The 25,085-nt window shown below is 42.1% G+C and overlaps 1 protein-coding gene across 1 annotated transcript in view; it reads right to left on the bottom strand.

Annotated features, from left to right (window-relative positions):
- Positions 1-25,085, bottom strand: part of LOC133523275 (collagen alpha-1(I) chain-like) — a 50,635-nt gene that overhangs the window by 2,684 nt on the left and 22,866 nt on the right. The window contains exons 7-28 of the mRNA XM_061858770.1: positions 23,797-23,907; positions 22,755-22,928; positions 17,581-17,655; positions 17,006-17,116; positions 15,697-15,957; positions 15,219-15,416; positions 14,775-14,891; positions 14,549-14,639; positions 13,904-14,001; positions 13,533-13,694; positions 13,406-13,450; positions 13,126-13,332; positions 12,551-12,802; positions 11,638-11,818; positions 11,119-11,261; positions 10,527-10,743; positions 10,250-10,410; positions 9,736-10,005; positions 9,309-9,470; positions 2,352-2,567; positions 1,085-1,337; positions 58-204 (exon numbers count right to left, since the gene is read on the bottom strand). Of these exons, the coding sequence (XP_061714754.1) occupies positions 58-204; positions 1,085-1,337; positions 2,352-2,567; positions 9,309-9,470; positions 9,736-10,005; positions 10,250-10,410; positions 10,527-10,743; positions 11,119-11,261; positions 11,638-11,818; positions 12,551-12,802; positions 13,126-13,332; positions 13,406-13,450; positions 13,533-13,694; positions 13,904-14,001; positions 14,549-14,639; positions 14,775-14,891; positions 15,219-15,416; positions 15,697-15,957; positions 17,006-17,116; positions 17,581-17,655; positions 22,755-22,928; positions 23,797-23,907 (3,652 nt within the window). The remainder of the gene's footprint in view (positions 1-57; positions 205-1,084; positions 1,338-2,351; positions 2,568-9,308; positions 9,471-9,735; positions 10,006-10,249; positions 10,411-10,526; positions 10,744-11,118; positions 11,262-11,637; positions 11,819-12,550; positions 12,803-13,125; positions 13,333-13,405; positions 13,451-13,532; positions 13,695-13,903; positions 14,002-14,548; positions 14,640-14,774; positions 14,892-15,218; positions 15,417-15,696; positions 15,958-17,005; positions 17,117-17,580; positions 17,656-22,754; positions 22,929-23,796; positions 23,908-25,085) is intronic.

Genomic DNA, 25,085 nt, shown 5'->3' with positions numbered 1-25,085 from the left:
CACTATAGAGAGGTGTGCGAATCCGCATCCTTCGTGAAGAGTTGAAGACCGCCTTACCGTCAGTGGAGTTAGGATGTGTGACCCGCAAGTCCCTGCAGCTGAGCGCTGGGTTGCCCCGAGAGCCGCGCGGCCGCCGCGCCGCGTCCAGCTCCGTGCGCGCGGCCAGTACGCCGTTCATTATCTCTTTAGCCCAGTCGATGTCTTCTGTAATAAATTAGATGTAAGAAAATTAATTATGAAATTAGAAATGTAATAAAGCGAATTTATAAAAAAAGAATATTAAGAATTTTGTGTGAGGATTCATCACGTATTTATGTGCCGTGCTCAGACGGTAGGTCTTTAGATGACGTCAAACATTGCTATCAGACATTTTTATTAATTATTATTGCTCAACTCTACTGCCTATCTACTGTTTATACGCACACATAAAAAGCAACAAGCCGTTTTGGGACTAGATATTGATGTGGCGTCAGACCTCATGTACAATCAAACAATAGTAGATTGTTAACCAAGGATGAAATGTTGCCTTTCACCCGAGTTAAATATTTACTCTACTTTTCATTTCGAATATGAGGGTATTAAATTAAAATACATGTGTTTTTTAAACATTACTAATGACTAATTATAATTATTGTAGCATTTCTTGAGGGTACTTTCAATTAACCATTTATGTAAAAGTATCGTTATTTATGGAATAGGGATAACAAAATCATTTAAAACTAAATTTCAATTGCTTATCGTATTATAATGAAAAAAAATCTTACTTCGATAATATAATGCTCTAGTGCAGAAATGTGTCACTTTCTGCGCACTTTTTAGAACAACAATGACCGTCTTTCAGGTCAGAGCATGAGAAATGAAAACTGATTTGTGACCTACCATAAAACGTAGGTAGGTACACCACAGAAGATAAGTGTCATACTTAATAAAACTTGACAAATCAATGTAATGCCAATGACTTAGTAAATGTGATAATGTTTCACAGTGGGTCAGGAATCAAGTTGTTCGATAGTAAGCACCTACTTGGTTGGTTCCATGTGTATCAGTATTGGGGGTTGTAATACTATGTCAAAGATCAGCTAACCGTCTTCAATATCGGCATCTGTCGTCGACTCATCATCCTCAACGCTGCGTCTACGTCGCGACGACACGAACAGTTCGGCGGGCAGCTGCGGCGGCGGCGCCGGCGGGCCGGGCGGACCCGGCGACCCTGGCGGCCCGGGCTGGCCCGGCCGGCCTTCAGGGCCCGGCGAACCTTTGGGACCGAGAGGCCCTTCTGGACCTACAGGACCCGCTGGTCCTGGTTCGCCTTTTGCTCCTTGCGGTCCTTCGGGACCCTAAGAATAATTAGTTATTTCTTTTACAAGGGGGCAATGTTGAAGTTTATTTCCTCGTGCTAATGTTGATACCCGAGCAAGCGAGAGATTCCAAAATTGAACCACAAGCGGAATGAATGGATCGTAAAGTCAAATCTTGCGTTGCGAGGGTTTCATTCAAGGCACGGGGATTTAACATATTTTGCTAATGAGTGACAACACAACATTTTTCACCACATTAACTCGAGTAAATTACTAACAATAAAACATTACAAATCAAGTCCAAATGAACGCTATTAAATATTTATAATTCAAAATCATCACTTAATAAAGTCCATTACATCAGCCAACATAAGGAAATAACTCAGAATTGGCCACAAATTACTTTGACACTCTTGTGGATCAACTTTCTCATCGGTTTTTGGAAAATAAACCTTTAAGACCTGACGTAGGAAATTAATATTGAATAAAATGGATAGGTATTGTTTTTACGAATACTGTTTACAAGATACTGGTTTTCCTGTTATGTAAATTCCACGCATGCATGGACATTTTTTTAAAAGAAAAGTATTGAATAGTATCAATTGATATTGCTTACTGAGACATATCTACTGATTGAAGAGAAATGATAAACTTCATAGATGTATTGTAATTTACATGTAAAATTAACACTACAGATTTTTCGTATAATACTTATATAAATAAATAAATACACATGATAGGGAAATTCGGTTGAAAATCTAGATTATTTTACGTGGTTTGCTAACTAATCCAATGATAACTGATCTATTTTACTGGCGCTACGACTGAAGAAGAAATCATCACCTTTCTTATAATAATAGTGTTAAATTATTAATTTGAAAACTCACGGGTATATCCCGGTCAGTTGATAGGCGTGTATGGGGATATAGATCCAACACGTAGAGGCACTTTGGAGAAGTTTGCTGTTATGTAATACACCTGCTAGTACCCATTTATAGATACCCGTAAATCGGTCCCAGCAGGCGTAGAAGCAAAAATGATTAGTGTTATTACCTTGTCTCCCTTAGGTCCCAAAGGCCCAGTTGGCCCGGGCGGTCCTTGCTTCCCGATGTCGCCTTGATCGCCCTTCAAGCCCATCGGGCCGGTGTCGCCCATATGGCCCTTGGGCCCCGTGTTTCCCTTCTCTCCTCGAGGCCCTTGTGGTCCTGGCGGCCCAATTTTGCCTGCTGGGCCTTCCGGCCCGGTAACTCCCGGTGCTCCAACTTCACCCTAAAATATTTATTAAAATATTGTTTTCAACGAACCTGTTCATATTTAAAGCAATCTAATTTAAGCTTCCGATAAAATTATACCAGCACACTTCGCACAGGTACTAGGATGGTCGCGCTTTTATCGCCTGTTTCACTTGTCTGCTATGCGTCACTCTTGCACATAAACACTTGTTGAAACGTCGACAGCCACAGTAAAAGACGATAAAAGGGCGTTCAATTATCCCTGTATGTTAAATCCTATCTAAGGACCATCACTAGACTATCACAAATATTTTACAGTGAATCGCAACTATAGTTTTAGAGATATCCATTTAGGAATGTTCATTTGTATATGCACCATCACCCGAACCAACAGTAGTTATTTGTGAAAAAAAAGAGAATCTTGAGCGTAGCGAGGGACTCAAAAACACGAGATGTATAAATCAATCAAAAACACGATATTAACTTACACAAATTTAAGCTTTTTACAGATTAATAAAAAAAATACAAATACAATGATTATTACAGGTATTATAATAGTACATTACGATACAAGTGCGAAAAATAGGAAATTCGAAACGAGTGGCGATATATTAAAACACGACCGACGTAACGTAATATGCTAATTTTCGCACTAGTGCGGGAAGGTAGCACCATATGTACTGTAATAGTTATTTGTACAACTAGAGAGCAAAGTTTGACATTTCTTCGAGTGCTTATTTTGAGTCCCGTGCAAGCGAAAGATTCTAGAATCTTGAGCGTAGTAAGGGACTCAAAAGCGTACGAGACGTAAATAACTTTGATCTCCTGTAGTACACAAAAATTTTCACGTCGGCAGGCAATTGGAAGGTAAAAATACAACCTGAAAAAATGTAATCCGTCTTTATCACTATTTCACTCATGTTTTTGAAGGTATTCTAACAATTTAGTTTATTTCCCGCAATAAAACAAAACGAAGAAAATTTCAATAAAATAATACAAAAATAATGAAATAACGGACATCAATTGACAGTTCAATCGACAACTTTTTTTGTAAAAAAAGTACTTTGTAAGATACGGTCCGAATTTCGGATACTACTTTTTGTCAACAGTAGTGATCGTTAAAATAGAATTATTTGCTTTGCGTAACAATTGCGTAAATTTTTATAAGTTCATTATTTTGATTGTATTTTAGCGATATAATATTATTTAAACGCTATTTAATTAGCAGGTCTAGGCAGAAGGTTGCAGGCGTCTGAATAAAACACGTAGATAGAAGAAAGTAACAAAGGTATAATGCAGAAAGAACCAGGACGATACAGAAGATAGGAAATGAGAAATTGAAACGATACGGTTTTACAAATAAGATCGCGTATTGATAGCGCGCGGCGAAGCTGATGCGAAGTGGTACGTGCGTGCGCGATCGCGGCCCGGCTAGCTCTGTCGGGCGGCCGGTGTCCGCTCCTCCGCGCCTGCCTGGCTGGACCGGTTGCTAGAGGTTGGCGCACACTGCATGTATTGGCGCGCACTGTATGTGTCGGTGCGCGTACGCCGCTCACGAATTTATTATCTTGGTATGCGCCCATACTACTCCCCCGCCGAGACCGTTGCTACGGTCGACAGTGGTAATAGTCAGGGAAGGTGACTCGACGCCCACTGCGTGTTGTCCTTGGCTGGATTGGTGGTGGTGGTTGCGCTGGTGGCGCCCATGGTCGCGCTGGCGGCGCGCATGGTCGCGCTGGCGGCGTGCATGGTCGCGCTGGCGGCGCGCATGGTCGCGCTGGCGGCGCGCATGGTCGCGCTGGCGGTGCGCATGGTCGCGCCACGGGTAAGGGCGCCTTCTCAGTGACGGAGAAGGCCGGCTTGAGCCGGTCGATGGACACGGTGACGACCTTGCCATTGACTTCTATATCAAAGGTCTTATCGGTGCGGCTGATGACCTTATGTGGCCCGGAGTAGGGTGGCTCAAGGGACCTGAGAGCCTGCCCTTTTCGCAGGAACACATGGGATGAGGTAGTGAGTTGCCTGGGAACAAAAAAAGTTTTGGTAATGTGCCACTTCGGTGGACTTGGTGAAACCTTGGCCATGTGTGACCGTAATCTTTGTGCAAAGTCCATTACATCAGCAGATGTCGCTGAGTCATCTTTGGGGCTTAGGAACTGACCCGGCAAGCGCAGTGACTCGCCGTATACCAGCTCAGCTGATGTAGCCTGTATGTCCTCTTTCCAAGCCGTGCGTATGCCCAGGAGCACCAATGGTAGGGTCTCTGACCAGCTGCTGCTGTCGTGGCACATGATAGCTGCCTTTAGCTGTCTATGTAGCCTCTCTATCATACCATTCGCCGCAGGATGATATGCCGTGGTTTGGTGGTGCTTAGTGCCCATGATGCTTGCGATCGCTTTGAACAGACGGGACTCAAATTGCTTTCCGCGGTCTGTCGTTATGTGCTCTGGACATCCAAATCTAGCGATCCAGCCGGATACAAAAGCCATAGCACAGGCTTCAGCAGTGATGTCTGCTAATGGGTATGCCTCAGGCCAACGAGTGAATCTATCGATTGCTGTGAGACAATACCTGTATCCGTGTGAGTGTGGTAATGGGCCAATGAGATCTATGTGCACGTGCTGAAATCTTGATGACGGCGTAGAGATTGACGACAGTGGAGCTGAGGTGTGGCGTGTGACTTTGCTGCTCTGACACTGGTTGCACTCTTTAGCCCATCGGCGGCAGTCTTTGCGTATGCCCGGCCAGACAAAACGTTGAGCAACTAACCTGACCGTTGCTGATGCACCAGGGTGGCTAAGGCTATGCAGTGCTGTGAAAACCTGACGTCTAAACTTGGCAGTTACGTACGGTCGTTGGGTACCAGTTGACACATCACAATAGAGCTGCTGGTTACTACCTGAAATTCTGACCTTTTCTATCTTCAAGTTAGTACCATTCTGTAGTAGTGCCAGTAGCTCGTTGTCACCTTCTTGGTCCTGCGCGAGTGCTGGATAGTCCACAGGAGACATTATCTCTTCTACGCGTGACATAGTGTCAGCCACGACATTCTCCTGTCCTGGAACATATTTTATAACGGTTGTGAATTGCGCAATAAAATCGAGATATCTGTACTGGCGTGGTGAGCATTTATCTCGGGGTGTGCTAAAGGCATGTGTCAAGGGCTTGTGATCGGTGTGGACCGTAAAGTGTCTTGCTTCAACCATGTAGCGAAAGTATTTGATGGCTTCGTAAACTGCTAATAATTCTCGATCGTAGGGACTATACTTTGTTTGTGCTGGGTTCAGCTTACGAGAGAAAAAGGCTAACGGCTGCCACGAGTCTCCTTTACGTTGTTGCAGTACACCGCCGATCCCAGTGTCAGAAGCGTCTGAGTAAATTGACAGTTCAGCTCCCATGTCAGGGTGAGCGAGTAGGGTGGCTTGCGAGAGACTTGACTTACATTCCTCGAAGTCTTGGAGTTGCTCAGCTGAGAGAGTGATTGGCTGGTTGGCTCGCATCTTAGGTCCAGAGAGTAGGGCGTTGAGTGAAGCTTGGATCCGAGCGGCACCTGGCAAGAAACGCCGATAAAAATTGATCATACCTAAGAAGCGACGCAGTTCTTTCACTGTCTTAGGTACTGGGAAATCCTTTATTGCCTGCACCTTCTCTGGTATGGGCTGAATACCGGCAGAAGAGACCTTGTAGCCTAGAAATGTGACCTCTTCTTGCCCAAAAAGACACTTTGCTGGGTTTATGAGTACACCATACTCGCTGAGGCGCTTGAATACCGTTTCCAGGTGTTCCAGGTGCTCGTCCTCGGTCCGTGAAAATACGAGTATGTCATCTACGTAGCCAAAACAGAAGTCTAACCCCTTGAGTACCTCGTCTATGAATCTTTGGAAGGTCTGGCCAGCGTTCCGGAGTCCAAAGGTCATATAGGGGAACTCGAAGAGACCGAAGGGTGTCGTGATGGCCGATTTTGGAATGTCATCTTCGAATATAGGTATCTGATTGTAGGCCTTAATTAAGTCGATCTTTGAATAGACCTGAGTACCTGCTAGCTGGTAGGAGAAATCCTGGATGTGTCGCAGTGGGTAGCAGTCAGGAATCGTCCTTGCATTCAGCGCTCTATAGTCGCCGCAAGGCCTCCATCCAGCGTCTTTCTTTGGTGCCAGGTGAAGAGCAGAAGACCATGGGCTCTCTGACCTACGAGCTGTACCGCACTGAAGCATTGCCTCGAACTCCTTTTTAGCTATCTGCAGGCGATCAGGTGCTAGACGTCGAGGCCGGCAGGTGACAGGTGGTCCAGGTGTAGTCCTAATATGATGGACCGTTGTATGTTTAGGCTTCACTGGTTTACCTGCAGGTCTTGTGATGTCAGGGTACAGCTTCAGGGCATCGTGGTACTTCGTATCGCCTGACATGACCTTAACGGATGAGATGGACTTGGTTGAGTTGCTATGTGGCACCTGGATGGAGAGAGTGGTGAGTAAATCAATGAGACGATGGTTCCGACAGTCTACCAGAAGATTGTAGAAACTCAGGAAGTCTACGCCTACTATGGGTTTCGTGACGTCAGCTATGACAAAATTCCAAGAGTACGCGCGACGAAGTCCTAGGTTCAGTTCCAGGTGTATAGTTCCATATGTAAATATTGGCGAACCATTGGCTGCACACAATACGTACTCAGTTTTCTTCCGGCGCTCTTTGATGGCTGACCTTGGGTAAACGCACAGGTCTGATCCCGTGTCTATCAGAAACTGCACCTTAGTATATTGGTCGGTGACGAAGAGACGGCCAGGGGATCGAGGACAGTCGTTTGCCGCCATTAGCGACTGCCGTTTGAGTTTCCCTTGCTGTAAGAACAAGGATCTTCGCATTTCTTCGCGTTATATCCGAAACAGTTATGGTACCAACAATGATCAGGATTCTGCTTGCCTGAGCGAGAGCGAGAGCGAGAACGGTTGCGATACCTCCAGTTTTGGGTGCTGCGAGAACGAGTGCGACGACCAGTGTGCCTTTCTGCCATCAATGTTGCTACCTGCTGGGTCAGTGCTGCTACTTGCCTTTCCAGTTCACTGCTACTTTGCGTCATGGTTGTGTGTGACGTCGTCCGGCTGCTGGTAGCCGCGACGTGCGGTGCTGGTACTGCTGGAACGACGACCTCATGGACTCTGTCTGCTATCGTTGCTAGCACGTCCAACGGAATATCCTCCTGACAAGCAAGTACAGTTTGAATATTAGTAGGTAGTCTGCTAACCCACATTGTGCGCACAAAATCGTTAGGATCGCTTGTGGTTCCGGCCAGCGATTGCATATGACGCAATAATTGCGAGGGTTTCCTATCGCCAAGCTCCTCATGCATCAATAATTGCTTAAGCCTCTGGTCACGTGACTGTGACAAGCGATTAATAAGTGTAGTTTTAAGCTTTTCGTATTTATTGGTAGCTGGCGGTGACACAATAATATCTTTCACTTCGGATGCTATATTGTAATCTAAGCGTGAAACTACATGGTGGAATTTGGTAGCATCGGCAGTAATATTAGCATTATAGAACTGACCTTCAATTTGGGCAAACCATAAAGCAGCATCTTCCGGCCAAAATGGGGGTATCTTCGCACCGAGTCGAAAAACCGATTTCGCCTCGTCATCCGTTGCGGCAGCCGTTGAATGGCCCGGCGGTGTTGTCGCGTCATCATCCGGCATTCTTCAGCGTTCTTCCTACGCGCGGGTCACCAGTTTAGCGATATAATATTATTTAAACGCTATTTAATTAGCAGGTCTAGGCAGAAGGTTGCAGGCGTCTGAATAAAACACGTAGATAGAAGAAAGTAACAAAGGTATAATGCAGAAAGAACCAGGACGATACAGAAGATAGGAAATGAGAAATTGAAACGATACGGTTTTACAAATAAGATCGCGTATTGATAGCGCGCGGCGAAGCTGATGCGAAGTGGTACGTGCGTGCGCGATCGCGGCCCGGCTAGCTCTGTCGGGCGGCCGGTGTCCGCTCCTCCGCGCCTGCCTGGCTGGACCGGTTGCTAGAGGTTGGCGCACACTGCATGTATTGGCGCGCACTGTATGTGTCGGTGCGCGTACGCCGCTCACGAATTTATTATCTTGGTATGCGCCCATAGTATAATAAAATACGTAAAATATGGTGTTTTTATTAAATTATAAACTTTTATTTCAATAATTAATTATTACGAATCAAGACTCGTAGGGTGTTTTGGAACGATGCGGTCTGACTTATTTCGGGGGTCTATTATAAACCGTCAATATACCGTTGAATTACGTATGAACTTTTTTGTCTCTTTTTTGCTAATGAAGTGAAAGGGGCAAAGAGAATAGAATCAAAATATTTCGAACTTGTATTAGGCCCCGCACGTTGAAATGACATTCGAATATAAAGGTCACTTGAATGTTATTTTGTCTCACTCAGTGAGCAAAACGCGATCTTGCTCTCTGTTTTTAAGCAGTAAATTACCCTTGTTCGAGCTGCTGACGTGAAAAATATTTTCCTTTTTAAAAATTGTGTTTTTTTGTTTATTTAGAAGTTTATAAAAAAATATCCAAATCTAAATCGTTGTAATGTCTACAGAAATGCCACCAGTTTTCCTGAACGTTATTGACTCAGTTTTTAAGTAAGCTTAAGCGTCTCAAGTCAAAGCTTCGGTAAGCCTTAAGAGCTACAAAACACATCTACTAATTTACATAGACATAAAAGTGTCACGCGTGCCTTAAACAGTCTGTTTCATAACTTCGCACTAAATAAAGAGTAGAAAGAACACTCACGTTAGGCCCTGGTAACCCACGCATACCACGTTGGCCCTCTTCTCCTGGGGGACCGGTGGGACCAGCCGGTCCCGTTTCTCCCGGCGGCCCGGGAAGCCCGCGATCGCCTTTGTCGCCTGGGACTCCCGGGCTGCCCTGGGCGCCAGCTTTGCCTTCTGCGCCCTGTGGAATCAATTATTATACCTTTAGATAAATATAGTGCGTCTGAGTCACCCGACGAGTTTTGCATTAAGTATGTCGTGAACATATATTTGTCACTGATAAAGAGTACCTAAGTTCGGTACAAACTTAGGTTATAAATTAATAATGTATTAGAATAGTCGATATACAGTATGAAATTAAAATGTAGTACCCCAAATTTTATAGCAGCCGCGGGCCGGGTCGGTTTGAGCCACTAATTCTTAAAATAAGAATTCTAATGACTTACTGGTTTGCCCGGTAAGCCAATATCTCCTGGTTTTCCTATCAGACCAATAGGTCCGGGCGAGCCTGGGGGACCAGGGCTGCCTTCAGGACCGTCGGCCCCCACTTCGCCCTTTATGCCTTGTTCGCCTGGCTCGCCCCTTTCACCCGGGAAGCCTGCCGGGCCTGTGTCTCCTTTAGGTCCCTCAGGGCCTATTGGTCCTTTTGGTCCTGGTTCTCCTTGAAGTCCTACCGGACCATCGTCTCCCTTTGGTCCAGCGAGGCCTCTAGGACCCTAAAACATTTTATAGAAATGTTAAATACTTGATATGGCGAAAGTCTGTACAAGGATGTTATAAACATGTATATATTATTCAGCTACTGAAAGGAACTGCATTTTAATACTAGATAGGTACTACTTAAGAGTATTTAGATTTTGTACTAGTTGATAATTAATAAGTTAATCACAATGGAGCTTGTAAAAACTTTATGGCGATGAAAAAATAACAGAAAAAAATATTTCAAAATTAATTCATCACCAGTTTTCCTTCAGGGCCAGGCGGTCCTGGCGGTCCCTGGGCACCTGGGTTCCCGACTTCCCCACGTTGCCCTTCAGCACCCCGAGAACCCGGTTCACCCGGGATACCTTTGGAGCCCCGCTGTCCTTGCAAACCAATCGGGCCAGGGGGTCCGGTAGGTCCTACATTAACAAAAACATTAGTGATATTACATTTGATTTGGTAGTTGTTATGCCGGATCATATGATTACGCTCTATAGAGCGGTTGGATGCGATAAATTGGTTTTCTGATTATTACCTTTAGGTCCAATATCTCCCCTATCGCCTTTGAATCCTTGCTGTCCTTTCTCCCCTTGAAGACCGGGAGGGCCAGGCGGGCCCGGAGGTCCCCTAACTCCATCCGCGCCGGGATTTCCAGGCGGCCCTGATTCACCCTGCGGCCCCTTTTCGCCAGGTAACCCGACAGACCCGGGTTCCCCGCGTAAACCTTGTATACCTGGGGAACCTTGGGGTCCCTGTAAAGTAACATTTATAATTTCTTCTTAGTTTTCTTCTTCTATGTAATGATAAAGAAAATGTTAGTTGTACCATCAAGGTATTAAATATCGACACGGCCAAAGTGCCAAAAATATGTAAACAGGACCTTATTATTGTCCATACGTTAAGGTACAGGTGTGTACATATTTTTGGTACTTTGTCCGTGTGTCGGTGTCGAGAACAAAAATTAGTTATTTTACTGAAATGACGTACCTACCTTAGTAAGTGATTAGTCTAAAAAGCCTCGAGTAATTGCAATTATAAATATAGCTGTTGAACTTATTAAAGATAAGGGCCCTTCACAGTACACCATGAAAGCACTTGGCCACTCGTGTCATTATTCCCATACTGACCGGTTCGCCAGCGGCGCCTTTAAAGCCTTTTTCACCGGGAGGTCCCGCTTCGCCTTTGTCGCCGTCTTCGCCCGGGGCTCCGACTGGTCCCGGCGAGCCACCGAAGCCTCGCGGACCAGGTGGACCGTCTCTGCCGATTGCACCTAAAACAGGCCCGTTAAAAATAAATAAATAATATTATAGAACATTATAACACAAATTGACTAAGTGCCACGCAAAGCTCAATAAGGCTTGTGTTGTAGGCACTTAGACAACGATATATATTATACATAAATACTAACATATATGTACACAGAAAACACTCATGACTCAGTATTTATTGTCAAACAATTATTGTTTTGTCGGCATTTATTTGTTGCTGTGTCTTTGTCGTTTTTTAGACGTTATACGCCCCACGGTAAAAGTCGTTGAGTATGATTTACAAATCTACCTCTACATTTATACATGGTGTAACTCTTTAAGAATGGGCCCAGAGACTGGAGACTAATCAGTGTATATGCATTAAAAAAAAATTGTCACCTGGTGGTCCTGGTTCGCCGATCTCTCCCTTTTGGCCCCCAGGTCCAGGAGACCCCCTTTGACCTTCTCGTCCTTGTGGTCCTATAGGGCCGTCGTGACCAGTTTCACCCTGCTCGCCCTTTTCTCCTCTTATCCCGGGGAGTCCAGGAGGACCTATATCTCCTTTGTGCCCCGGAGTACCCTGTAAATAGTAGGATGGCAAAAAAGGATTCAGGTTACTTTCCGTCCAAATCATCTTGGATGTGGGTATATCGTATGATGGATATGGTTTAAGTATTATATACCTACTGAATACCAATATATGAGATGACAGGCGTGTAGGCGTGTAAGTGAAAGGGCTTTGTGAGTAGATTACAAATACACTACTTATAACATTTTAACTATTTGGTTTAACATATTTTAGAAACTGTCAAAAAAATAATCACAATGCAGAGTTGTGTTTGAACTGCTCTAGGTTGATAACTACTGAATAGATTATTTCAAAATACATAATAAAGAATTGAATATCCTCTATATAATGTCTAAAAATAATTAACCAGATATAAAAAACTTTTGGCAAATTTTTTGTTTGGTACAAGCTTTTATCGCTGACTGTACTTTTCTTCCCACAGGCATCTAATACTCATCGAGAAAATTCTAAAAATCCCAAACACAATTAAGTAAGTAGGTTGCGTTGTTCTTACGCAGAGTTCCCATGGCCACCTACTCTCCCGATCATCAGATCAGCTCGATGGTACCATAATATTGCATCACCCGACTTACATACATATATATGCCAAATTTCAGCTCAATCGGAATCCGGGAAGTGACCAAGATTTGACCCACACAAACATACATGACACACTAATAGGGAAGAGAAGAAGGTCAGAGAAGTACATCAATTTGAATAACAATAAATTAAGCTTTTATTTACCGGCGGTCCAGGCAATCCCGTGTCCCCTTGGCGACCTTGTGGCCCTTGTGATCCAACAGGGCCCGCCTTTCCTTCCGGTCCGGGTGGCCCTGGTGGTCCATCTTTCCCCATGTCACCCGGGGGGCCAACTTCTCCGGGACTTCCGGGTATGCCTGACGATCCTTGTGGCCCCGGGGGGCCCGGCTCACCAACGGATCCTTGCGGCCCTACGGGGCCTAGGGGACCTGGTGGTCCCGGTGGGCCTGGATCACCCTGTAGTAGCAAGCTCATTTACTATTGATTTCGAAAACAGGCGTTAAAGATCAGGACACATAACCTATAACCTCCGGTCTCCATCATCAGATCAGCTCGATGGTACAGTCAAAGACCGTACCATAATATTGCATTGTCACCCAACTTACTTAACAATGTGAAGTTTCAGTTAATTTTGCTTGCAAGATGACAACGGGCCAGTTGAAAGTAAACAAAAGCTTGTAATAATAATAAATAATATACCCTTTCCAAAACAAGAAGAAGCCTGTGCCCGGCAGTGATACTTATACTGATAAAATATGTAATTAAAAATGATGACTAACCGTTGGTCCGCGTTCTCCTGGAGGCCCGAGTAGCCCGGGCTTGCCGTCTGCGCCTGGAGGCCCGATTGCACCAGGGAAACCGCGGACACCATCCAGCCCCTGAGGACCCCGTTCGCCTATGGGGCCCGGGGGCCCCGGCTGACCAGTGTCACCCTTCGACCCTGGTGGACCGTCGGAACCGCGTCGGCCTCGTGGACCACGATATCCCTAAGAAGGATTTATTAGTAAATACTATATTTACAGGAGATATATTCCAAAATGTTTCCGTAGGATGACTTACTCTTGGACCGCCCTCCCCACGATCGCCTGGGTTTCCCATCATACCCTAAAATAATATAAAATATTTTATATGTCTGTATTTTGCTAAAACGTTTTATAATATTTACAAATACATATCGCAACATTACCATGACACCTTTGGACCCTCGACGGCCTCGTCTTCCAGAAGCCCCCTTGTCGCCCTTTTCACCCTGTGGACCAGGATATCCCGTTGGGCCTATGGTACCGGTGGCACCTTTCTCACCAGTTGGACCAATGGAACCAGTTTCTCCTCTTGGGCCTTCCATACCCTGAGATAAAATTGATTTTTGAGGTTGTTAACACCACCTTGATAAATCCACTTTATTATTATTTAAAGTAACCGGTTTCATGATAAGGTAGTTGTCCCAGTATTCGACGTCAACTTCAACTTCAGTTTAAATATGTGACTCACACTCAGACGTCTTCTATAATTATAAAGTTAGAAAGTATAGCAGCAAGAAATAAGTAAAATGTTAACCTTTTGGCCCTCAACGCCTTCACTACCCGGTGGTCCTGGTTCTCCGATAAATCCACGATCTCCCTTCGGACCTATATCTCCCTTTTCTCCTTCCAAACCTAATGAATACAGACAATTCTCAATATGTGTTATTTAAAAAAGAAAGGATCTTTGAATAAAGTAACCAACATACAGCATTATAAGCTAAATGCTGGAGCACACCAAAAGCTAGGTACGAAACCAGCGCCGCGCTAACTCATCTGCTAGCCGTTAACTATTTAATTGTCAATCACGTAACGTAAGTGACTCGTCGCCTCCAAGATGTAGTGACGGTTACGGCTGGTTGACATCGCGCTTGCGGCTGGCACATTGACCCGCGCCCGTTTTAGGTGTGCTACAACGTTTACACAAAAGTTGTAACTAACCAATGTCCAAAGGAGACAATAAAACTTACACAGTATGGATTATACATTATGTTGGCAAGTATATGTTATGCCCACATGTAGAGGAAACATGCTCCGACCACGCTTAGTTTGCGCCGAATTGGCACCTTTAGCAATGGCAATGTATAGCCGCGCCGAGTATACATTACGTGGCGGGCGATTTAGCGTAGACGGATTCTATGTAATACGTCTATTGTTTTTATTATGTAAATATGTTGTTTACCTCTAACTCCTTTATCGCCCTTATCTCCAGGTGGCCCACGCGGACCGTCGTCTCCTTTTAAGCCTCGACTGCCCGGAAAACCTAACATGCCCTAAAAATAATAGCCCACTAAATTAACTTACCACTTTTTAAAATTAAGAAAGGATATATTAGGAAGTATAGGCACAATAATTAAAATCAGCTGAATTAACTAAAGCATACAAATGTAACAAAAAAGAATTACTACCTGTGGGCCTTGCGGTCCTTGCTCTCCCTGAGGACCCTGTTGCCCCGGGTTGCCAGGCGTACCTGGTGACCCTTCAGGCCCTGGGAGGCCGGAAATACCAGGTTTTCCTTGTGAACCCTAAAAACATTTTTTCTCTGTAAAATTGAAAAGGCTCTAAAGATATACCGAGGATATGCCTTGTTACACCTACTCAAAGTACTTATTGTCATGACTAACTCTCAGATAAATAGTTAACGGCTGTACGTCCATCTGATTCTAATAGGAACTATACCAGCGTATTTGCACTCTTTGATCAACTGAACAGTGAAATTAAAATATTAACCCTTTTCCAGGCCGCACCAACCTAAAAGATTTTCCCTAAAAAATCCACAAACTTGAAATTTTATTGATGCGTATGAGGTCGATAAACCGTACTATGCCTGAAAAAGGGTTAAACTTACATACCTGTATCCCCGGAGCTCCTGTAGATCCTTGGGGTCCAGGAGACCCCGTAGCTCCCATAGGGCCAGGCTGACCTTGTTGACCGGGAGGTCCAGGTTGACCGGCGGAGCCTTTTGGGCCTTGCGGTCCTTCTACCCCGGGAATTCCGGGATAGCCGATCAATCCGGGAAAACCTCTTACACCCATTAAGCCTCTTGGACCCTAGAACAGACAGGTTTTGGTAGTGGAAAATATTATTTATCTTTAATTTAGTTTATATTTAGGTATAGTACTCCTCATCGTTTTCGATGACTGCGACCCTAAATAAACATTATGGACGTTGTCTAGCGTGAGCCCTAATGTAGCTGGTCAGGCCGAACTTGCTCTTATATTTAGGTTAGGTGTATTCGGCTATTTCCAAAAATAGACTCTAATATATATTTTGAAGTAGTAGTAGTACAAAAAATATGTTTTGTCGATATTTCAGTTGAAAATTGTTTACTGTTTCTCCACTTAAGCCAGGTGGTCCCGCAGGTCCATCGTCCCCGGGCGGCCCCTCTTGTCCCGGCGCTCCCGTTTCACCCTGTTGTCCCGGGGCGCCTCGCTCTCCTTTGTCTCCTGGCAGTCCCATCAGCCCCGGGTACCCGGGTTCGCCTTTAGCGCCCGTCGCGCCCGTGGAACCTCTCTCCCCGTCCCTGCCCGCGTGCCCGCGGCGACCGAGTCTGCCTGGTGGTCCTTGAAGGCCTCTGGGTCCGGGTGGCCCCTGAAATTTAAATATATATGAAAACCAGTAATATCAATATATTACTGGTTTTCATGTATAATGTACATTATACATATAATATGATGCTGGTGGCTTCTTTTAAGAGTTTTTACATTGCGTTACAGAAATTACTAAAGTTTTGCATACATGACAACTGCAATGGTCTCATATCACAGCACCATTAATCATCTGGAGCTCGATTTCAATATTGCCTATCCTATACAATCAGGGCCTCGTAATAAGAAATTAAGGTGCCACTTTTTAGGATTCCGTAGTGAAGTCCCTTATAGTTTCGCTTTGTCCGTCAGTCTGTCATTCCATGGCTTTGATCTATGATCCTTCGTGCTAGAAAGCTGCAGTTTGGCATAGATACATAATGCATGGCGATAGAACGGTAAAATAAAAAGTATTTTTTTTTGGGAAACTAGCATACAAAAAGGTCTTGCTCTTGCAAATTGCTCTGAAAAAAAAAGGTTACACCCCTCTAATTAGTTCAAAAATATGAAAAGAATCGCGAAAAGAAAGTTTGATATATAGTTTCAATGAAAACTATAAGAAACATGATCGGTTCAGGCCGTTTTTGAATAATTGCAAAAAGTTTTCTCTTCTTAGTAAATAAACGTAAAAAGCGCTGCGACTTCTTTATGCTTGTAATGTACATGATACTTACGAATAGCCCGCGTTTAGCCTATTCTGACAGAATAGTAACTACGGAACCATACGCTGACCATGGCCCGACAATTCCGACGTGCTCTCGGCCGATTTTTTTACCTCGTTTTTGTTATTACATGGTTAGGTACATATAGTTAACTAATAAGAATAGCCGAAAGTAAACGCAACTCTAATGGAGATTTACCTATGTTGCCATTCAATGACCGAGGACCGTTGAGAGTTAGCATGATTAGCATAGGAGCGCCGCGACAGAATCTCGCAGGCGCTTTTTTCTAACTTTATTAATTAGGGAGGGACAGGTAGTCTATCTTACTGGCGAGATATTGTCGCCAAGTTATTAAATACCTAACACTACTTAAAAAAAAATGAATATTACCGGTTCTCCCTGATCGCCTTGTTCTCCTTTCGGGCCCTCCGCACCGTACTCGCCTTCAGGCCCCGGGGGACCGGTAAGCCCCATAGGGCCGTCAGCGCCTCGCATGGATGCCTGTCGAAATTTAAAGCTGATCAAATTCCTGACTTTTGATGAAATCCTGGCTGGTACCAATGAGTTTTTCGGAACTCATATACGGAATCTCGTTCGATATTAACTACCCTGCCTGAAACCTCCATACGTCCGTGAAAAATTCAAAGATGTGTGTGAAGTCCTGCTGTGGGTTCATTAGAATAAAGAGGTGAAGTAATATTTGTAACAGGCTCCTATTGTGAAAATTATATGTACATAGGCTGCTATTGATTGAGTATGTGATTATATTCTTTACGAATAAAACATTATAGTTCGTGTCACCCACGATGACGCGCAGATTTGTCAAATCTAACCTTTAATATCATGGCATTACGAGTTAAGGCACGCGTCATCGTGAATGACACATCTATATTGCGGAAAGTTTGATGATATAGTTTAGGGTACGTTTGACACCTTTCAATCGTTCGTAAAAGTCGGGCACTTACCATATGTTGAGTGAGCATTTGGCGCAAAGCTTCCGACTGTGCATCAGGACCTTTATCGTTACCGGATTGGTGCAGCTGTGAAAATAGTAATTAGCTCAGTATTTCTACAAATATTAACATAATAGTACATTATGGTACAAGTGTGAAAAATAGGAAAATCGACACGAGTTGCGAATTACCTATTCGCACGTTTTACAGTACATATGGCCCTTTAAATGTTCGACATAGTAACGTAATATGCTAATTTTCGCACTAGTGCGGTAAAGTAGCACCATATGTACTGTAAAATAATTGAAAGCTCAGTCCTGATGTTATAAACATCGCTTAAACATGTCAGTATAGGAGATCGTATGTTGTATTTAACATTTGAAAAACGAAGAATCCTAAAACGAAGTGTTCGATAAAATGGATGGGAAATTGAAAAATCAGGCCTGGCCATAAAAATTCTTTTGGAGGCGTATTCTCATTGTCATAACAAGTTATAAATTTGATCTGGATTTGTTATGGAAATGCTGTGTCAAAGTAATATTACATTATATATAATTTCATTACAGTTAGAATACAACCCCTGGTATTGTCTCTTTCGCCTCGCTTGGTCACCTGCTTCGCCTTACGGGCCGATTGGAACAATGCTTTTATGATGTGACACCGATATACTGACCTGTCAATTTCAAAAGTGACATTGCTTCAACCAATAATGTCATATCAGTATCATATCGGTGTGACATCTAATAGGACTTCCGGTTCAAGGGTAGTGTGCAGTGAATGGAGAATTGATCTTGAAACGCGTCTAACCACCATTTTGGAGTCAACGGCCGGTGGTCCACGTGCTACTTGTAAAGTCCAGCTATCGCATTGCAAGAACTGATAAAATCACCGTACACTGTCTTGTACTAACCGTACAATTTTAGACGTATTTAAAGCTCCTAATACCTTGATATTGGCAAAATAGTACCACTGGACTGAAGCCATGATTTTAAAAGAATGAATGAATAAATGACATCTTATAAGCACTGTTCTAATCGGGCCGTTAGTTCTGCTATTAAGAGGAAAGAGGACGATCGATTCTCCATACAAACATAGTCCTCATTTTCCTCCCTGGATATTGTAATTATGGAAAATATTTTTTCACCACACCAACTGGTAAAGGCCCTCTTGATTGTTTATAAACGAATGAGAAAGTTGCATTTTATCCACATATGGGGCAAAGTAATCAGATGCAAATTTTGAGTTGTTTCCTTATGTTAGCTGGTAGAATTGACTTTTAAATTATGATTTTGAATGATACATTTTATATTGCGTTCATTTGGATTTGATTTGGTTTGATTTTTTTGGCATTTCATAGTTAGTATTTTCCTCGTGTTGGTGTACCTAGTGAAAAATTTTGTGTTTCACTCGGAGGCAAAGTTTGTTTAACCCTCGTGCCTTGAAACCCTCGCAAGGCTCAAGATTCCATTTCACGAAACACTCGCTACGCTCGTGGTTCAATTCAATTATAAACAGGTTTCATGCAAATTTTTAAACACTTCTAATTATTATTATATTGAAAAAATCTAAAAAAATCAAACCTCGACCGTTTGATTTTTTATCTCTGATTAAAACACATCAAATTGTGTATAAATATTTTTAATAAAGTTAATATCCAGAGAGGCAAATGGGGACTACTTTTGTATGGAAAGGCGGTTTCGGGGAGGTGATCCCCTTTCGTCTTAAAGGTTTTCCCCTAGATATGATTTCAGCAAGATAAGCACTACGTTGTGCTATGGCGTACTGCTCTCGTGCAGTGACGGCCGATAAAATGGCTCGATTGGAAGATCGATTAAACAATTTTTTTAAGTTCTGATTTTTAACTCACGACGCGGAAATAGGGGTACTACATGTTTGACGCCAATGTCTGCCTGTCTATCTGTCTGTGGCATCGCAGCTCACCAACCAATTCGACGTGTTTTTCTGCGACCGTTCTTAGCTATGTTTCAGAGAAATCGATCCAGCAGTTTGAAGAGTACTTATCAGCTTTTTTCCAAAATGAAGTAAGGCGTTTTTGGTATAAAATGGATTTTTTAGCATATACCGTTAGGGGGCTTATGATTTTTTATTATTTAATACGTATTCTATATTATACAACCTTGACACGACACGCAGTGCTTCTCACACAAGATATCTAATGACATGAATCTCAGTACATTTCGCATGTTATAAATCAGCGTGAGCGATTGTCAAGGTTGTATAACAAGATCAAAACTTTAATGAATTGTTAATTTTGAATCGGCCTCATGGTCCTATTCAGGGCTAACGGCCAGGTTCAAAAAATGAGATACGATAATGATAAGTTCTGGTTTAGATAAGTTCTCATTTAGATACTCGTATCGTTTGTATGTCGTATAATTGACAGAAGCAGTTTGATTCGGGCAACCAATATTACTTTGACGTTAGAAATATCGTAGATAGATCTTATTGGGATCACAGCGAAATCGAAATAAACGTAAACTTTGACATGTCGTTTAGTTATCGATCTTTTAATGATCTTTCCAAGATCTTAAGATCTTAATCATTCGACGTGTCTTAATCATTCTTCGAATCGGGCCGTAAGAATCACAGTACGTTTTCGTTACGCCTCAGTGCATTTTCGCTACGTACGGGAAAGCCATGGTGTCGTCTACGACGTAGCGCTAGGAGTGTAGCATAATGGAGAATGAACTTATTTAGATGTAAAGTTCCGCAAATTAAAGAGATTTTTCATTTCTTATGCTCTGAATGTAGGTCTTTGTTGTTCTAAAAAGTATGCAGAACATGATACGTTTCTGCTCTAGAGGACTGTACTTTCTAGGTAAGTACATTTTAAAGGTTCCGTACCAAAAAGGTACAAAAGGAACCCTTATGGTGCGACTCTGTCCGTCTGTCTGTCACATCGCTAAATATCTCGAGAACCACTTAAGCTATCGATTTGAAATTTGGAATAGTTATGAACAACGCTTACCCAAACACATTGATAGTATATATATATATATATATATATATATATATACATATAATTACTATGGAAAATGCCCAGTATGAAGAGGGGGCAAAAATTCAGTCTAGTGACTAGGTCAAGTGGGGTATCATTTGAAAGAGCTAAAAAAAAATGATTTATGAAGATAAATGTAAAAATAATACCACCCCTCCCTCTTATCTCCGTAGTTTACCGACGAAAAATTATGTTTTTTTTTTTATATAATATTAACATTACTATAAATTTTACAGGAAAAATATAATCAGACCTTTACCTTGGTAACTTTTTTTTTTATTAACAAAAAATCTTACCGAATTCAGTTTGCAATTTAACCAACTTTACGTGTGTTTATTACACTTGAAATTTCTATGAGATTACATTAAATACACCTTTATAAATAAAAGATTTTATTGACAATAACAATATACATAATGGATATATACAGATGATTACTATAACTAGCTTATATCTAAAATAGGCCCTTGAGGCATTGTACCAAGGATGCTGGCGGCATTTCCTCGTTGTATCGCAATACTGATACGTTGTGCGAGGAAGCCGCCAGCTCTTCGGTCACCAGTTAACAAAAAATAAAAGATTAATTTTTGAATTCGGTTCACATGATAGAGCGTGAAAGCGCGAAAAACCAACATACGTGCATTACATAGCGCAAATTAGTTACACAATTTGCCGATAGATGGCGCTGTACGAAATTATACGTAGTGTAGGTACTTCTGTACTAAGTGTTTCGCCTTTATAGTTACACGAGATAATTCAAAGTTTGTACGGAACTCTAAGTGCGCGAGTAAAACGAACTCGCACTTGACCGGCCTTTTCCTTTTATACGACAAACAATTAAAATTTTGGTTTTTAATGGATTTGTTGTACAATTTCCATTCTGATACGACCAATTTATTGGGACAACATAAGACAACAATATACGTAAATAAATCTATGAACTGCTGTAAAAAGTAATGAAATAAACGTATTTGTATTTTGTATTTCTAACTTTAAATAGACTTATAAATAAAAAATGCTCCTTGATTCTGATAATTAACTCCCCATTCCATAAATAACGAAGAAGAGAAGCGCTGGTGGCCTGGCGGTAAGAGCGTGCGACTTGCAATCCGAAGGTCGCGGGTTCAAACCCCGGCTCGTACCAATGAGTTTTTCGGAATTTATGTACAAAATATCATTTGATATTTACCAGTCGCTTTTCGGCGAAGGAAAGCATCGTGAGGAAACCGGACTAATCCCAACAAGGCCTAGTTGGAACCCTCTGGGTTGGAAGGTCAGATGGCAGTCGCTTTCGTAACAACTGGTGCCTACGCCAAATCTTGGGATTAGTTGTCAAGCGGACCCCAGGTTCCCATGAGCCGTGGCAAAATGTCACTCCTCGGAAATGTGACAAAAGATGGTCTAAATCTTGACCAGAAAGTAGCGCTTAGTTGTACAGCTGAATCAACCCTATACCCTGTTACTTTCCTCTAACTGGCGCCCTCTAAGTTCCATTATGGTAGTACTATTTATTCCTTCAAATAATAACAATGGTTGTAGGTCCAGAAACTCATCGAAAAACGTTTTGGCAATTTGTTTGACTAAAAATAATACAATTAAATTATATTAACGATGATTATGATTTAAGGGCCTGTTTCACAATGTCCAAGTAAAGTCCTGAATAAGCTACTTGTCACTTATCTGACGAATAAAGTCATCGTTGGTGTTTCACAATCTTCAAATAAGCTTACTCGTAACTGGTAGAAAAAGTGCTAATTTTTGCAGTAAGTTTTATCTGACAGTTAATTTATTTGTTAATTAGCTATCCAATACTTGAACAGTGTGAAACAGGCCCTAAGTTGTACAAACAAATAATTTTATCACTTACACATAGTGTAACGCTTACACACTTACAGAAATTAAAGTTGTTTTGAATTTTGAGTTAAATTAGGTAAGAATATGATGTCATCTGCCGTGAAACGATTATATAAAATATAAAATTAATAAATGTCCTGACAGTAGTCGGAAAAAGCACTTCGTAATGACTCGGCCGTATGTACAAATAGATGGACTCGTATCTCAAACTTACTCATCCATCTTATTGGTTACTTTCTGACCTCTTCAACAGTACTATTTTTGAATGATTATATTTGTAGTTATAAACATATCTAAATATTTATTTGCTTACCGGTATAACAAAAACGTGACCCGGCGCGCCAGGGTAGCCCTGCTGGCCTTCCGCTCCCGGTTTACCCGGTTCTCCCTTCGGCCCCCTTGGCCCTTGTGGGCCCGGGGGCCCCGGGTAGCCCCGCGGGCCCATGTATGTGTAGTCGTAATCTGGAAAGTAGTAGGACGAATTTCCCTGTGGACAGAAAGTTATGGTCTTAAAGACAATACTCTGAAGACCATATTTAGAAGATTTGACTCAGGTCTTTAAGGGTTTGGTTCAAATTAAGTTTAAGCCGAGTAATTTTTAAATGTTAGATACTTGAGTTTTGTTTAAGGACATTACGAGTTCTTTTTAGAGTAAACAAACCAATTACACGTCTGCATGTATTAATAAAATAAAATCAGTGCTTAGGAGAACAATGTCGAGGATGTTATGGTTTAATTAAAATTAAATTTTAAAATCGATGTCGGTATAATCGATAGAATCCTACAATAATCACTTATTATAACATCCATCTCGCTTACACTTACGCTCAGTGAGAGTCAGATAAAACACGAACATACGGGAACATAAATCGAACGTGTACGTGACATCAAACCGACATTTGAATCATATTGGAATCATAACCCCTAGTGTAAATTTATTCGATAGCGTGACGTGACGTATGACTCATTTTTTATGGGATTTAGAAACAGCGCGCCAAGCGGGACGTTTTGCGGGACGACTTGTCCGCACAATGCATTAGTACGAGCGAGACGCCCGCGCAAAAGACAGCTAACTAATATGATTCCAATATTATTCAAATCGGTTTCTTGTCAGGTGCACGTTCGAATTGGCCTGTTACTGTCACCATACAACCTTTATAGTTCATGTCATCCACGATGACGCGTAGATTTGTCAAATCTAACCTTTAATAACATGGCAATACAAGTCAAGGCACACGGCGTCGTGAATGACACGATCTATAGCCTTTTAACCGGCAAGCTACACGTTATCTGTCTTCAAAAGTAATGAGCATAGGTGACCCAGTTTAATATTATACAATGCTACGTTATCTCACTTGGACATCCGGGGGGTGGGTGAGCCAATCTGTGTCCTCGGTGGTCGTCATAGGTGTGTACGAGGAGTCGGTCGTGATCACATCCGCTCCGTCGTCGTCTCCCCGCTTTAACTGAAACCATTATCATATAACCATTGCATTGGTATTCACAAAGCTCATCTGGGAATAAACAGTATAGTAGGATCTCGAACTCGGAGTAGTTGATACCCATCACGAGGTCTCAATGGTGTTCGGGTACGTCTGAGGCGATGCGCTTGTATAAGTTGGTAACTGAGGTAGTTTTACCGCCGATAGACGATCTGTTGCGTGATACAGCGTCATGCTTTATACCAACTGATAGTAACTTATCTATTACTTCTAAGCTAGCAAAGTTATAATGTTTGACCAGTTCAAGTTATATAGTTGGGGTTTATTTTTAAACGTGTTTGTTTAAGGCAAGTCTAATCATTATAAAACTTTAATTTGAGATTAAATCGAATATTTTCGTCGTATAAATATTTTATAGCAAATAAAAGAATAAAGTTTCTTGTATTCACACCGATTATATGTTTTGCATTGATTGGAGCAAGTCTTATTTAAGTTTGTACAGACAATTGTAAACACACCTTTTTTAAATCCTTTTAATCGTGTTTTAAATTTTTGGATACCTATTCTCACTACATAGTGGCCTGAATCGCGACCCTATCTATGCTTGTAGTTAGCCGAAGGTATTTGTGAACTTTTCAGTAGTGAAGTTTGGTGAGTTCTGGATCACTCCATAGAAACACGTTTCCTTCTATGGAAACGGTCTTTAAAAATAATAGAATCAGATCTTCTCCATATCCGGAGCTCACCCACACCTATTGCAGTGACCACACTCTGCGTGACCATAACTTGACCATAATGATAATTTAATGAAATAAAATGTAAAAGTCACAGGGGTTACCGTGGTGAATAAGAAAGTCTAAAATACTCTAACGATTTCTTATTTTCACATTTACATTTACGAAAATAAATAGCCGGCACTGCTTAAAATAAACATTATAAATAGTCGTTTTCTTTTTTCAATTAATAAGGATCTTTGGATTAAAACCTACACGTTTGTTGTCAAGCTGAACAAAATCATTAATCATTATTGACGTAGGTAATGAGTATATCGGAAGACTCATATGTCAAACTCATAAAGTAAAGAATGAAGTTGACATGCAGTGTAAAATACTAGTATATAGGTAGATTTTAAGTAAAGGCTTCAAGGCAGTTGTAAACTGCAGTCGCACCTAGTAAGTTTAACGTTTCTGTAGGCCCTACTA

The sequence above is a fragment of the Cydia pomonella genome, chromosome 1 (genome assembly GCF_033807575.1).
Source record: "Cydia pomonella isolate Wapato2018A chromosome 1, ilCydPomo1, whole genome shotgun sequence".
NCBI classification, from domain to species: Eukaryota; Metazoa; Arthropoda; class Insecta; order Lepidoptera; family Tortricidae; genus Cydia; species Cydia pomonella.
Note: the sequence above shows the minus strand (reverse complement) of the source record. Positions and strands in the feature narration are given on the sequence as shown.